Raw genomic sequence first — 15,400 nt, forward strand, 5'->3', positions numbered from 1 at the left:
AAGAAAAGGACAGGGATGGCAGAACCTGGTGCTAGAAAGAAGACAGCATTGAGCTGTCAGAAAGCAGCCTTCACATTGCTATTTGAGATTAATAAGGCTAACTTCTGCCCTGAGCTGTTACTCAGCCTGGAGAAGTGGCTAGCACCTGGGTGAAGGACGGCTATGTTGCTTCTTTGTACTTCAACAGGTCTGTGCAGCCCTCTTACAGTATCTAGAGCAGCAGCATAAATAGGAGGAGGTTAAATGGCTAAACTATCCCTTAGACCTCCTCTGACAGCAGACTACTGATTTTATGACCCTGCCCATTAGTTACCTCAAAGGTTGCATCCAGCTGCTCTAAATCACATGGCATTTAATCTGTGACTTACAAAGCGGAGTACAAAGCAGAAAGTGCTAAAAGCCAAGGGGTGGGGAAGGACAGCAAAGAGGATAGGCAAGGATAATACCATACAGCAGCCCAGTGGCTTAATTAGCAAGTTGTTTCAATTGCACTGCTTATCCTTCTGGGACAGCAGTCAAGGAGGGCCTTGCCTTGGTATCTCCCACGCAACTGCCTTGAAGAAGAGGCTGCACAAGCAACATCCATGTGGATGGTGCTTCTGGAAACGACGTCGTTTCTAGCAATGGTTTGTCCCTCAGATCATTTAGCTTTTCTCAAAGGACCAGTATATTTGGAACTGAGCTTTGTGAACCTGTTTATGTTGCATCACCTGGATTTATTGCCAGCGACTCAGTTCATTTCAGAAAGTGTTTACGGTAACTCTCTTGTGGAAGAGAGCTGCCTTAAGTGAGCTGCGAGGAGTACAGTGCTTCACTTTTAATTGGAAAAAGGGGAATTTATACATGCGTGAGACAGGTAAAATAGGTCCAGTTGGGGCAGGCTTGCTGCTGCAATTACGTTAGTTTTCAATGCACTTGCACATTTCATGTGAAACTAGTTTGTAACATACCCAGACCATATGGTACATTGAACTTCTCAGCATCTTGCTTCTAACAGCACAGCACTTGTTTTGTTCTCACTGAACAGACTTCTGCTCCCCAGACGAGATCTGGAAGCACCAGCTTGAGAGGCTGCTGTCTGTGGGGGCAGATGGGGCCAACGGGACCTGGACCACAGATCAAACTAGTGCAAAACCCGCTTCTGGCCTCAGCTCCAGGACAAGCTGCTTACTAGCAGTGGGTAAGCAGCAAAGGGTGATTTTGGCCAACAGAAACCTTAGCATAACTTGCCTTTTTGCCTCTAGGTTCTTGCTTTTTTCTTGTTCAGTCTAAACTGTGCATCGTCCTGCCTGTCTCTTGCCCTTTGGGCCAAGCGCTTTTCAGGACAACGCAGCCAGCCCCTACTGTCCCTTGGGGCTGGGTTCATTAAGCCTCAGGGCGAAAGGTAGGCACTTTTCTCCCAGGCACAAAATAGCTTACAAGTTTTAGCTGCCCACATCCAGCCCTTTCTGCTACCCTTTCAAACCACGGCGATTATGCTGTTCAAGCTGGGCTCTTCTAATAGTGACAGATGGCCTCATCCAGCGAGCTAGCGACACTTGCTGTGCAGAGCCTTTGGCCCAAGTGTTTGGCTGCTAAGACCACAGTGTTAGCATGGTACTGAGTTTTTAAAAGTGAGAGGGAAGATGACAAGCTTATCTTAGCTGAATAGCCATACACAGCAATGCCAAGGTTTCCAAGTTAATAAAAAGCCAACAGCATTACAGATAAATGTATTTTAATTAGGATTAAATACTATCTCAAGGTATCTTGAAATCGCACTTGTACTGTACTAATCAACAGCCAGAGGCAATAAAAAAAGTCTGAAAACGTAGAAGTTCTAACATCCAACGCATGACAGTAAGTGCTGCCATATAAAGCGACAAACACTGCTCCCAAGAACAGATATTCTTAGAGGAAAAAGTCATAACATTTTTGTATGGACAAAAAAATTTAAATTGAAGACCGGAAGAAATATATTAGTGCCTGCCTTTTTAAAAGTTTTTTTTTTTTTTACATTAAATACAGTTTTCTGTAAAAGCAAGGTACTTTCTAAATTCATGGTTTATATACTGTATGTACACAAAAGCAGAACATTGTACAGTGTTTTTGGATAAAGCAGCACTAACTAGCTATAAGCTGGTACGGTGTTGCTGAACCAAACGCAAGATGACAAGTTAAGCACTCTAGGAGAAGTATCTCCATGGTTGGTATGAGAAAAGTAAAGTATTGTGTATGTACAAACTGATTATTCAAACAAATCCCGCAAACTCAACATCATTTGCCATGGAACTGTACATGCTGCAGCTAATCAATGGAAGTCTTACTGCAAGAACTGATCTGAGACCCAAAGTAACCATTTTCCTTCAGTAACAAAGTGCATTACCCATGCAGAGAGCACTTACGCAAGTCGTCATTGCAACACATCACCCCTGGGGTGCAGGGCTCCAAGGAGAGCAGATTCTTACCGCAGCCTCAAGTCAAGTAGCGACCTGCATTTTTCCACTATACAAAATATGAAATGCCCCAACCAAACTATATGAAATTGAGATTAAAGCTACATTATTAAGTATCTGTATGTGCACTCTGCCTTTCTGCAGATAGTTACAGATTAAAGCAGAAAGTTTGCACCCAAGTATCACCAGTTCAGACTAAAATAGACTGGCAGTGATTTCCATAATTAGTGCAACATCAACTCCTATACTTTATCAAAGTGATTTACTGTTCTTCAGATGCACAACGTGCTTATTCAGATTTTACAAAAACAGACAAACCAGAACATTGTGCAGAAAACTGGTTTCAGGTTTGTAAATTTTTTTTAAAGTCTACCCCATTAAAAACCCACCAAACTTAGAAATAGTTTGTGCCCTGCTTCAAAGTCAATTGCCTCAAAAAATGACTTATTTTATTCTAGGGTTAGCAGCAGGGCAGAGATATTAAGGTGGTTCTTGTTACATATACTTTTAATTGTCATTCAGTTTACATCTTCAGAAGAGGTTATTTGCTGTACTTCCAGGATGCTGTTCATCCTTGTCTTAGCCACTACACTGGTTTAAGGAACTGAATGTTTCTTCTTTGATGAGGACAGAAGCGAGACAACTTGTTTCTAAACTGCATCAACTTAAAGTTTCAAGTTTTAATGGTGTAAAAATCTGACATTCAATTACAGTTAAGAGAAACTTGCTACAAGCAAACTGCATCCAAATCTACCAGTTATTAATGGGACCTTTAAATTAACCTTTAACAAGTTATTCAAAGCATCCAGACCTGGAAACATCAGATCACCCAGCCAGTAGCTCCCTCCCCCTTTTTCATGAGGCTTTAACAAATGCAACTGATGTGACCTTAGCACTGGAGCCAATGACTTCCATTGGTTAACTCCAATACCCAAAAAGGCTAGGGAGATCCTGTGTTAAGCCCAATGCAATATGCATTAGTGTCATGGAGCAGGAAGATCCCAGTGTCTACTTGTTAAAGTTCACACAAACCATACAGATACAGACAGGATAAAACACAAACTCAAAAGGATCCATTAGGCTTGAAGAAAATTCCAAATAAAATGACATCTTCTGCACAGCCCAGCCTCAGACACAGCCACACCTTTATCTAGTATAATAAACTCTGTAGTAAACTGTTTTTGACCTCCATAGTGAGTAGGAGTTGTCAAATTTAAGGAGATAAACTCCTCTCCCTGGGTACTGGTGGCTGCCAGCATACACTTCTTCGTGACAGTCTCGTCTGTACACAGGCACTATTTCATCTAGCTGAGGCTTGTTGGCATTCTTTTTGGCTTTTTCTTCACTGCTAGTATTTTCTGCAAGGGAAAAAAAAAAGGTGTCAGTTAACATGGGTGGATGCTTTACAACAGAAAGTTAGACTGATCTGTAGTGGACAAGGCGCTCTTTGTTAGTTTAAAAATCAAAGGGGTTCATACCAAGGCTATGGCTAAAGCATTCAAAAGCAGGAGGAACAGTAAGCATGCTCACTTTATCATGAATTTTACGGTTCTGTATTAAAACCCACCATACCCATCTCCCCAGCACAGCTGCGTCAGTTTGTAAGAGATGCAAAGCTCTAGTTTTCATTAAGACATTACCCCACATTGACTGCTACTGATCTGACATACTTACTACTACTGATTACTTAGTAATAATATCCAGAAGGCCACTGCTTCCTATGTCAGAGCAGTTCCTTCTAAGCAAATCACATGCTCATTTCAAAACATTTTTTTCTGATGGTATGTTAAACTCCCCTGTAGGTAAAGGCCGTGATCTGTGCCCTGGCCACCATCAGGAATTGCTCTTTTAAGCTGTTTTGTTGAAGCCTCAAGGAAACTTCCTCCCTAGAAGAAGTTCGTGAACAGCAGGGCAGGATTTTTCTTAAGGTTTTCAGTGTGCAGATCCACTATGCTCTGTTACGGCACGGGTTTCAGTCTAGCTTACTGAATGGATGAATTGGACAAGAGGGCACACTAAAGAGTAAGTAAAACTTAGGAAAAGTATTTCCCCACCCTCAACTGCTGTAACCTATTTGTGACCAAACGAGGTGACTGAAGTTACTTTCAGAATTGCACTTCTTATTCAAAATTGAAGACAAGATTCCAGCTAGATGGAAGTTGGGGGAACCAGGCAGTAACACAAGACAACCAGTTGGGTTTTCCCCTACGGCAAGCTCTGTAGGAGTGGCAGTTTCTTTATATAAATAAGCATGCTTACCTTCTTCTTCATCCTCATCATCACTGGATTCGCTGACATGCACACTGACTGCAGTATTAGGGGAGTCTGTCCATTCAAAATACACCCCAAAACCAATGTCATAATTGTCTGTAGCAAACTCCCAAAAGAGGTAAGACCCCTCTTCATGAGTTGGTACTCTAACTGTAACCACTTCTCCTCGGCCCACTGTGATCACAGAGTCTGCATCCTGCCGGATTTTTTCCTTGAAGTCTTTTATCTGGGGTCGCGTCCACATTGATGGGGCAGCTATCACTGGAACAGAATCTGGATAGAGGGGGGAAAATATCCCAGTTAAGTTTTTGTTTCAGTTATTTATGTTGCATGCTTAAGTGTGCTTTAGGGGCATTTGAGGACCACAGGCATCAGAGTTGCTTCTGAGTAATTTACTTTTTTTTTTTTACTGAAGAAACATCTTTTCACAGGTTGAAAGTTGCACAAAATGCAGTGGAAGTTTAGATATTACCATGCACACAAATCCTACCAGTATACCCATCTACCACATTTAAACTGACAGTGCTTATGCAGAAAGGACTCGAAGACAGATGTACAGCTACCGGTAGCGGGGTTACATTGCACAGAACCCTTTATTGAAAGGATCTTTAAAGTGACAGAACCAGAGGTGGTTGTTTGTCTAGAAATTGTCAAATATTGACTAAAATTACTGAACACCTCACTATGCAGACAGGCACCATGCTAGTGTTGGTTCCACACCGGGATCCAAGCAACGCTTTCGAGGACTACTGATTGTGCACGAAAGTATAGAGGCAACACCCAGAAATACCAGTGATGAGAGTTGCTGGGAGACTACTTTTCCTGCTCCACTTCCACAGCTTTCCAGAAGCTGTCTCAAGAAGGTGGGAAGTGTGAGGGGACAGCAGTCCAGGCTGCACATAGGATAGGGCTAAGCCACAGCATTCAGAGAGAGTAAGAAAGATTTGGCTTTATTTTAATCTGCAAGGCTAAATCAACACTCAGTTTTGACTTGAGTTCAAGTAAGTTTGAACATATTTCTGCACAGAACAGCTTTCTGCTAGAACTTTTATGCTCCTTTCCTTCAAGTCAAGAGTGAAAGGAGGGTCTGAATCCCATCCACTTTGCTTGAAATGCTTTTGCTGCTTCCTCTTTCCCGCTCCCCCAAAGCTGAGTTTTGTCTGTGCGACACTATTCTCCCTTGAGAGAAACTGGACCCAGGAATCAAACCTAGCTCTTGCACAGCCCAATGAAACCAAGCAAAGAGCCATGTAACCATACTTAAGACATCTGAATCCTAAGAAAGGCTTCCGCTATTTATTTTTAATTAAGGAATCTAGCTAGTCCTACCTTTTGGTCCATTCTCCAGTGCTTCTTCCAAAGCCTCTGGATCCAGCTCTTTTTCAGGGCTGTCTGCATGTGCACTGGCCTGCCCATTAACAGACGGGGTGTCCCCTGGGGCAGGTGCATTCACCTTCGATGCAGTAGTCAGAGGTGATCCTGTCGCTGCCACAACCGCCTCCTGCTGTTTTTGTAAGGCTGCCTAAAACGACAGAAATTAAGTCAAGTAAAAACCAAAACCTCCCAAGATGTCTCCCTCTTCCAGCGGAAGGTATAAATACACTTTAAAGAAAAAATCTTCCCCTGCACCCCACAAGGAGGCTGTTAAGTACTTTGCCAATTTGTGAGTTAACTTGCTCAACAGGGTTCTCCATCAAATCCATGACACCCGACAAAGGCAGTTATTTAACATGAAAGCAGAAGCGTAAGAGCCACAAGGACTGTGAGTAGTCTGGGAAAAGAGTTAAAGCTCAGAGGTGCTGCTTTTAGAACATGACATATGTACATTGAAACTCTTTAGATAGAATTTATCATGTTGTCCCTGTGCAAAGGATTAAATACACCTAAAAAGAGAGTATACAAGGTAACAACCATCCTTTTAGATTTAACCAGGATGCATTATCCCTTTAGCTTCAAGGCTTATTCCCCCGCCCCTAGTTATCAGTACAGAGTGATTACATACACTTTTTTATTGAGACAGGGAAAAGCTGTAACTGACAGTACCATTCTTTGAAGAATAACCTAATAAGCACACGATTTTGACGAATTAATGGAATATAGGTATCCTGAAGGAGTGTGAAGACAATATAGTCAAATATTGGTTAGATTTCAAATTTGAGCAATTGTACAGATGCTGCCCAGATCCACCTTCTACTAAAGAAGTTCTATGCAGTGATTCAATGTAGAGTGGTGAGAACCTTTCTAGAAAACTATTGCACATAGCCTTTCCAAAATTAATCGTATCAGAAGCTGATCTGTAAGCAACCATGACAGATCAGCACTTCTTAACTGTACTAACAGATCCCAAGGCAGCTGAGTTACAGGCATCCAAAAGGAAAATACTCCTCAGAAGTGTTATGGAGGCTACATGAGTCTTCAGGAAAGTCCAAAGCAGAATTAGATCATTTTAGCTGTGTTATATGCTGCTTCTCTGCAAGAGTTGTCCAAGTAGAGATTTGAAAGATAAGCTTCATTGCCTGGCAGGCTTAGTATTTTGTAAGCCACTATAAAGGAAAGGCTGTTTTACCCTGGGTCTCAGAGGGCATTAGTCTTCTGTACGTCAAAAAGCAGACAGCCATGATTGAAAGGAGCAGTGCTGATAGTATTGAAGAATATTAGCAGCAGCACCTCCGACACTTCAGTCTCAAGGGAGTAGTATCAATTACAGAAGGCATCAAGGATGAGAGGAAATGGTCTCAAGTTGCGCCAGGGGAGGTTTAGATTGGATATTAGGAAAAATTTCTTCACTGAAAGGGTTATCAAGAATCAGAACAGGCTGCCCTGGGAAGTGGTTGAGTCACCATCCCTGGAGGTATTTAAAAGACATGTAGATGGGGCACTTAGGGACATGATTTAGTAGCAGACTTGGCAGTGTTAGGTTTACGGTTGGACTTGATGATCTTAAAGTCTTTTTCAACCTAAATGATTCCATGATCCTATGACAAGACTGATGAGGCTATAGCTTTTGCTTACCGCTATGACACCAAAGCATTGGTACCAAGGTAGCATTAAGCTTCAAGAGTAACTATGACAGGGCAGAACATCTTTCACTAGGTCAGGTTGCTCAGAGCTCTGTCCAACTTGACCTTGAACACTTCCCAAGATGGGGCATCCACAACTTCTCTGGGCAACCTGGTCCAGTGTCTCACCACCCGCACTGTAAAATATTTCTTCCTTATGTCCAATCTAAACCTACCCTCTTTCAGTTTAAAACCATTGCCCCCTGTCCTTGTCAAGCCCTGGTAAAAAGGCTCTCTCTGTCTCTCTTATAAGCCCATTTTAAGTATTGAAAGGCCGCAATAAGGTCTCCCTGGAGCCTTCTCTTCTCCAGGCTAAACCACCCCACTATCTCTCCTTGTAGCAATTAGCTTTTCAAGGGGATAAGGGTAGACAAGTTAACATCTCCCAAAGACAGCCTGGGACACAAAATTTAAGTTTCTCAGCTGGTCAGCCATACCTGTTGCTGTGCAAGCTGGACTTGATACAACTGCTGCATGTATTGTTGATAATGCTGTTCCTGGAGCTGCCGAATTAGGATCTGCTGCTGTTCATAGTTGCCGGGATACTGCTGGGCTGCATACTGCTGGAACTGAATGGCAGTCTGGGAGTTCAGTGCTGCCATTATCTGTTGCCTAGATTGGTGGGCGGAGAGCAGAAAGATTACAAGCAGCTGAGGGTATTGGGGAAATCCCTGTACTTAAGTGATTTAAGTGGCCTCAAAGACAGTTAATTCAATTCCTGCAAAAACCAATTAAAACAAATCAACATAATAGAGCAGAGCCCAGAGGTAATGCAAATGTGAATTTTGCCTAAAAATATGCTCAGAATATAAAGAAGGAAGAAACAATTTCTATCCAATGTTTGAAAACATCAAATGTTAAAAAAAAAAACAAGAGGTCTTACATAATTCTCAATTTGTAGTCTGATAAAGAGGTAGTGCTAGAAAAAATGCATGACTAAATTTCTCAAACAAGCAAGGGAAAAAACCCACAATTGGTTCCTCCAGAAAACATGCAGAAACCATCAGCATGCCCTTCTACAAATATTGATAAGAACAGACCTGCTGTGGTACAGCACACCAATGCTTTTTGGTAAATCTAAGGAAAAACACACCTCATTACTATCTTAATTTCCCAGGACAGTATGCAAACAGATATGAAAAGCATGACTGACTGTGGCCTAGTTCAGGAACAGAAAAAATGCTGCCAAATAGGGCATCTGTGTCTCCAATAAACTTAACTGCTGAAACTTCAGGAGGAACACAGGGGTTACTTATGCACAGGATCAGTTTTCCTCCTCTCGCCAGAGGGCTAACAGAAGCTATATAGTAAAAAACTAACTAGCTCCAGAGTTCATTTTGCCTCACATTACGTCCATCAGCGACCAGCTATAAATGCTTCAGAGGAAGAAAGAAGTATCATACAAATGCAGGAGTAATTCTTTGCTTCCTGCCCTTCTTCCTTCCCCCAAAATCATCCTCTAACAGCTCCAGTATTAGACTGGTTTGTATCCTAAAAGGCAAGATTTACTATTTCAGCAAAACTGTGACTGCTTTAGATACACTTGGCCTGTAATATGTATCCATATTCCTTTTCTGTCTAAATTCTTTATCTCTGTAACCTGTTACAACCACTTAATATATAACTGCTATTCATGTAAAAATAATCTCTTAACTTCAAGGGTTACCACACTTCTTGTTACTTTGCACTGTGCAACATTTTTCTGTTGTATTCTCTGTTCATTTACGTCTGTATTTTTCACTCCTCTGGCTCTCACAGTGCTAAACAAACAGTAAAACTTGTGGATTAATTATGTGCTCCCTTCTCAAAGCCACTACATAACAAGCGCAGGATCTACTTCAGAAACACCCCCTGCAAAGACATTTTTATTATGGAAAATGATTGCTGACTGATGTTGAACAGCTCTGATGATCTACTATTCTCTTAGATACTACGTGTGCAACACTGGATCCATGTTTTCAGCATCTGGATATGATGGGAACAATGAAATATAACTAGAGCTGTATATTCTAAGTAAACAACTTAATTCATACTACAAACAGAGGTTAAGTGCATTTGAACATGAATTTTTAAGTCCTTTTAGAAAGGTGCTAAGATCCAGTGATTGCCAGTGTACAAATGAGATTTGCAGACACTTCACACTTCCTAGAAAGGGAGCACCGTTAAGTAGGTAGTGTTAGACTACCAAGTTAGAAAATTTCAGCCATGCATTCAAAACCCAATGAACTGCAGTTATCCTTTTTCAAGGTTCCACCTTCTATGAAAGGATAGAAACTTTCAAGTCACAGTTCACACAACACTTCCAGTTGGACACTTAACTCTGCTCAGTTGAGTGCAGCATTAATCATTTAATAAGCAGAGCCACAAGTTTTCACAAGGTGCAGCCCTTGAACTCAAAAACCTCCAGAGCTTCTCTTTAAACAAAGCTTCTCTGGCACTTTCACCTGAGAAGGCTGCATAAAATAACACATTAGAATAATTGTTCTCTGCAAACTGTGTCCCTCTTAACTAAGGATGCAAATGTCACTGCCAGACTCGAATGTTCTGTACTTCAGGAATTAAATTCTAGCATAACTATTTAAACAGATAGATACAATTGTCTCAAGTGCAAGGCAGTTTTTTTTTTTTTGAAGTGTTGTTTGTTTCAGCTACTCACTTCTGTTGTTCCATCCGAAGTCGTTCCTCCTCTATTCTCCTCCTCTCTTCTTCTTCTCTTCTCAAACGCTTTTCTTCTTCTTTTTGTAAACGCTCACGCTCCTCCTCTTCACGCCGCCTTCGTTCTTCCTCTTCTCTTCTGCAACATCCACTCAATAAGCTATTTCAGCATTCCTACAACCCTAGGATTTTCAACATGCTGTAACCTGTCTTTTGCCTGCCCAAAGGCTTTTTGTTTGGTATCATCTCCTCCTTCAATTTGACTGGAGAAGTGTCTTATTGGACACAAGAAGAAAACATATTAATATTTAGTTTTACTGCACTGTGCAGTATGACAAGTGTAAATTCTGTATTATAATTTGATATTCATTCTAACATATTACTACACTATCCTTAGCAGAGAGCAGAAGAAAAAACTGTCTGGAAACCTTAAACGCATCTTCCAAGCTTTAACATACATTCAATAAGTACATGGATTCTATAGTTCAATAATCACATGATATGTAAACAATAGTAGAAGATAGCCTTTGTCAAGTTGCTAACCCATACTAGAAGAGGCGTTTAAAGCACCTGACAATCTCATGTTCTGTATACATTTAGTCCACAGACATATCAGGGCAGACATTTTGTGAAGTGTGTATTTCTTAACAGATAACAGTATCAGCAAAATTTTAAAAACTCCTTGTACTCTAGGTGTCTTCACCTCAGAAACAATCATTCATTACTGGCAAAGTAAAAAGGCTTAAAGAGATCAAACGGTACCACAAGCACCTGAACTTCAAGCATTTCTCTTGCCAAGACGACTTCAACCTAAGCTAGCTGTGACACTGTCCATAGGTCAAGAGTCATACACTCAATATATTCCAACACTAAAGGACTCAAAGATTACCTTTTCTTTTCTTGTTCTTCTTTCTCTATCTTGTGGGAAGTGACATATGTTGAAAACAAGTGGCAGCACCTATTCAGGAGCTTAACAAATTCTGTCATAGCTTTTTGCTTTGACATGTTTCCAAGGGCAGCCCATTCCTTCCTGAGAGAGAGAAATCAGCTGAAATAACAGAAGACTCAACTCTTTCCAAGTCAATAGTGAACTCTGACAACCCAGCACAGAAAAACAAAGTTGGGAGACCAGGGACCAAACTTTATCACATGCAATTTCAGAGAACCAACAACTTTCTCCCAAAGACAGACCTTAAAACTGCAGGTTTCAGTGCTCTCTTCTGCCCGCACCAGAACAATCCTTTCAGTTATGCCTATAACTGAGTACTTAGATAAAATCTCATACATACCATCGACCCTACTTCAAATTCTGAACTACATCCAAAAACTTCCCAGATACAAGTGAACCTTACATATTTTTTACCCCTCTTGCACTCTGTTTGTGGGAAAAAATGCATACGTTTTCCCAGATGAACAAACATAGTAACAACCATCAACTATAATGCTTGAGTTAGTTGAATGCCACAGCCTGGTTCTTCCTAAAGGAAGGCGACGTCCATTTGGGCAAAAGCAGTGCACTGGGTCCAGCTCCGAGAAGCCAGTGCTGTGTTGCACATTGCCTTCACACTAGAAATAGCAACAATGAACATTAGAAATGCAGCCTGAACTGCAAGCAGGCCTGAGACTGCCCAGATCTCATCAAAATTTACTTGGAGTTTGAACACATCAGGTATCTGATTCCAGAAGTTATCTTTGATATTAACAAAAGCTATGGTGAATGCTGCTACCATTGGCAAAAGGCTTGGCCTGCTGTAACCCTGGTGTGGAGTTCAGATGGAACGTGGGCCTGCACGTTAATGCACAGCTAACCAAGTCTTAAACTGCTATGAGAAATTGGACCGTTGGCACAACAGCTTTTCCTAGTGTGGTTGAAAAAACCCAATAATCTTCTGTTAGCTCCTTTACTGAACTGTGACTCAGATTTCTAAGACGTATTTGAAGAGGCCACTCTCACTATCCACCATACACACACATTGACACAACCCACATACTTGTCTTCTTATTGCAGAAACTGGATGATATTTTCTTCAGACAGGAAAAGCAGAGTTAAGATCAACAAAAGCACCAGCCCTTTTACCTTCTATCATTCCCCAGCACATCAAAGAATCCAACTTCAGGGCAAGTGTCAGGGTTGTAAGGTCCCAGCAGAACCTGCTTGTGCAGTGCCACAAGTTTGAGTTTTTCTTCATATGTTGGATGAAAGGCTTTGCCATCTTTTTCTGTAGAAGAAAAGAAAATTTCACTGTTGTGATTAATTAGATTAAGCACAGGACAGCGAAGAGCATTCTGTATAACCATTATCATGATTTCTCTGTAAAAAAGGAATAAGGAAGGTAAGTCACAAAAGGTTAGACAAATTAACTCAGTTCTATTCAAATAAAATATAGATATGTCCAGAAGAAACACATCTACCTTCAGCTGCTGAAACTTAATTATGAAGTGTTTTTCATCATACCACCTAAAATGAATCTTAGCTAGTAAGTTATCACATAAATATTTATGTTAATTAGTTGAACATCATACCATATGGATCTGTATCTCTGAAATATTTAAAAACCTTAACGTGAATTCAAATGTGTCTGACAAGTCTATTGTACTGTGGATAGGAAAGATTTTCCACAAAGAACAATGTGATGTTAACTTTATAGATCGCTCTCCTTTCATGCTCTTCACATCGATGAATGCAGAACAAGCAAGGTTTAAGGCAAGGAAAACCACAGAGAGGAATAATTAGAATTAAGGGAAAGTTTTCCTTGAGGCAATTTGATTGCAGCACTTTGCCAAGGCAGCTGGAATAACCCCTCACAATGAAAAGTCTTAGAGGTGACTCCATCAGCAGCAACATGTACAGAGAGCTCTGGCCGTAAGTCACAGGCAACATAAGCCTGAACGTAATCAGAATTCCAATGGCTCCACAGCAGCACCTTCTGAAGCGGCCCCCGTTAGATCCCGTCAAACATTTACCCGTAAGAAGAGACTTGTATTGATTTAAAATTATATGTGAATTAGTCAGCTAGGACTTACCTCAGCACATTTAAACTGTCAAAACAAATCAAAGAAACAGGCACTGCTATATGTAATTACACTGCTCATTAAGAAAAGACCTTTTTCTTGAACAGGAAAACAAATAAATAAGCATCATCTCCTTTTGGAACGGCTGCAATGAGGAAGCCATTATCGGATGTAAACAATAGACATTTCACATGACTGTACTAATAGCTGCTCTCCACATAGTCAGGAACCACAGGCAGAGCTGCCACTCGTCTCCTGCTCTCCTTTTTACAGTAAAGGTCACTTTGGAGCAAGTTGTTTATGGCCCTAAACGGAACAGTCCAATTCACACCGAAATTTTAGGGCAGATAATTTACATATTGCAAAATTGCTCAGCTGATGCTTGTAAACAGTTATTAATAGGAAAAGAAGCAAATCTCAGAACAAAAGAGGAGGCGAAATACCTCTACTATTGAGGCTTATTGAGAAACTCAGAGCAAGTACTTCTGAAAATTGGAAACAACCCCAGAGGGAAAGCACTTGCAGGTCACAGTAAGAAGCTCTATTTTTGACAGAGTAAGTTCAGTACGTTACTGGACTTACTCAGTTAAAACATCACAAGGAACCACTGCACACATGCCATTAATTCTGAAGCCAGAAAAAACATTTAATCACTTATTATCCATTTCTAGAGACCCACTGCACCTTCCAGAATCTCAAGTATTCACTCTTTTCCCAGTGTCACACAACCTTACAGCAAATAACTCTTCCAGCTTCAAAAAACAGAAGCCTTCGTCCCCCAAAATATCTATTTCCAAAAACACTGGTGGGGTGGAAAAGGGGGGTATGTAAAGACTGAACCAGAGTCTACCCAGTAGTATCCAGTGAAAGGACCAGAGGCAGCGGACAAACTGAAATACAGGAAATTCCACTTAAGCATACGAAGTGGCTTTTTTAAATGTGAGTGATCAAGCACTGGAACAGGTTGCCCAGAGAGGCTTTGAAGTCTCCACCCCTGGAGATATTCAAAACCCAAATGGACATAGTCCCGAGAAGTCTGCTCTGAACAGTGAGGGCTGAACTTGACAATGCCCAGAGGTCCCTTCCCACCTCAACAAGTCTGTGACCCTTAAGAGATGCAAATCACTGCATCCTGGTAAGCTCTCTCCCTGGGTCTCAGGTCTCCTGCTCCCAGGCTGCCCAAAGAGTCCTTTGGCTTTTCCTCAATTCTTCACGCTTCTCATTTAATTCAGAATTTGCTTATTAGGTAGCAAGCACTTCCATTAGGCTCAACAAACAGCACGCACTTTGAAATCACACTTAATATCCTGGGGCAACGTGCTTAAAAGCAAGGTAATTGATAAGGGTACTACACTGAAATCTTGCCAGGCTTCTAAGTGAAATACACTTCTCAAGGGGGTCCCTATGGCATAGTTTACCTTGCACAACCTGTATATGTACAGCTGTCTGCCAAAAACCATAGCTTTGCTGTACTAGATTGCTACCTAAGCCAGCTAACATCATCAGTATTTGAACTCACTTCTGAAGAGGGTTAAAGGGGGGAAGAAAAAAAAAAATCGTTTCCCATGCTATACACAGCATGGCTGCATTATCACAGAACGAAGTCAGACCTCAAGCCCTAACTATCAAGAGAAGCCAAAATCTGCATTTACAAAGAATGATGATGCAAGGGAAGATGAACAAACAAGCTAAATAAGAGAGGAAAACAGACAGACGAGAAAAATGTGGGACAGGCATTCAGTGACTTGTAGATAATACAGATTAGAAGCAAACTCTCAGCAAAGTATCTGGAGCCAGTTGAGAGCGAAGCTGTATACTAGCTATTTTTCAGTTGAATTCTTCAGCATGAACCACACTGTATAATTATCCCAAAGATTTGGAATTGTTGCTATTAAACTGAACCAGAGGACTGAAGCCATCTGCAGAGTCAAATATGCCAAAAAAGAGCATTAGTGAGTCCAGGCAAGT

At 41.1% G+C, this 15,400-nt stretch overlaps 1 protein-coding gene across 1 annotated transcript; it reads right to left on the reverse strand.

Annotated features, from left to right (window-relative positions):
- Positions 1-1,700: 1,700 nt before the first annotated feature.
- ACBD3 (acyl-CoA binding domain containing 3) lies at positions 1,701-12,643 on the reverse strand. Its single transcript, XM_009572855.1, has 7 exons — positions 12,498-12,643; positions 11,310-11,450; positions 10,422-10,559; positions 8,203-8,377; positions 6,036-6,228; positions 4,695-4,979; positions 1,701-3,793 (listed from the first exon to the last, which is right to left on the reverse strand). The coding sequence occupies exons 2-7, from the start codon at positions 11,423-11,425 to the stop codon at positions 3,582-3,584; spliced, it is 1,119 nt and encodes a 372-aa protein (XP_009571150.1). The 5' UTR covers positions 11,426-11,450; positions 12,498-12,643; the 3' UTR covers positions 1,701-3,581.
- Positions 12,644-15,400: the final 2,757 nt, after the last annotated feature.

This window comes from Fulmarus glacialis, unplaced genomic scaffold (assembly GCF_000690835.1).
Source record: "Fulmarus glacialis isolate BGI_N327 unplaced genomic scaffold, ASM69083v1 scaffold6932, whole genome shotgun sequence".
Classification (NCBI taxonomy): Eukaryota; Metazoa; Chordata; class Aves; order Procellariiformes; family Procellariidae; genus Fulmarus; species Fulmarus glacialis.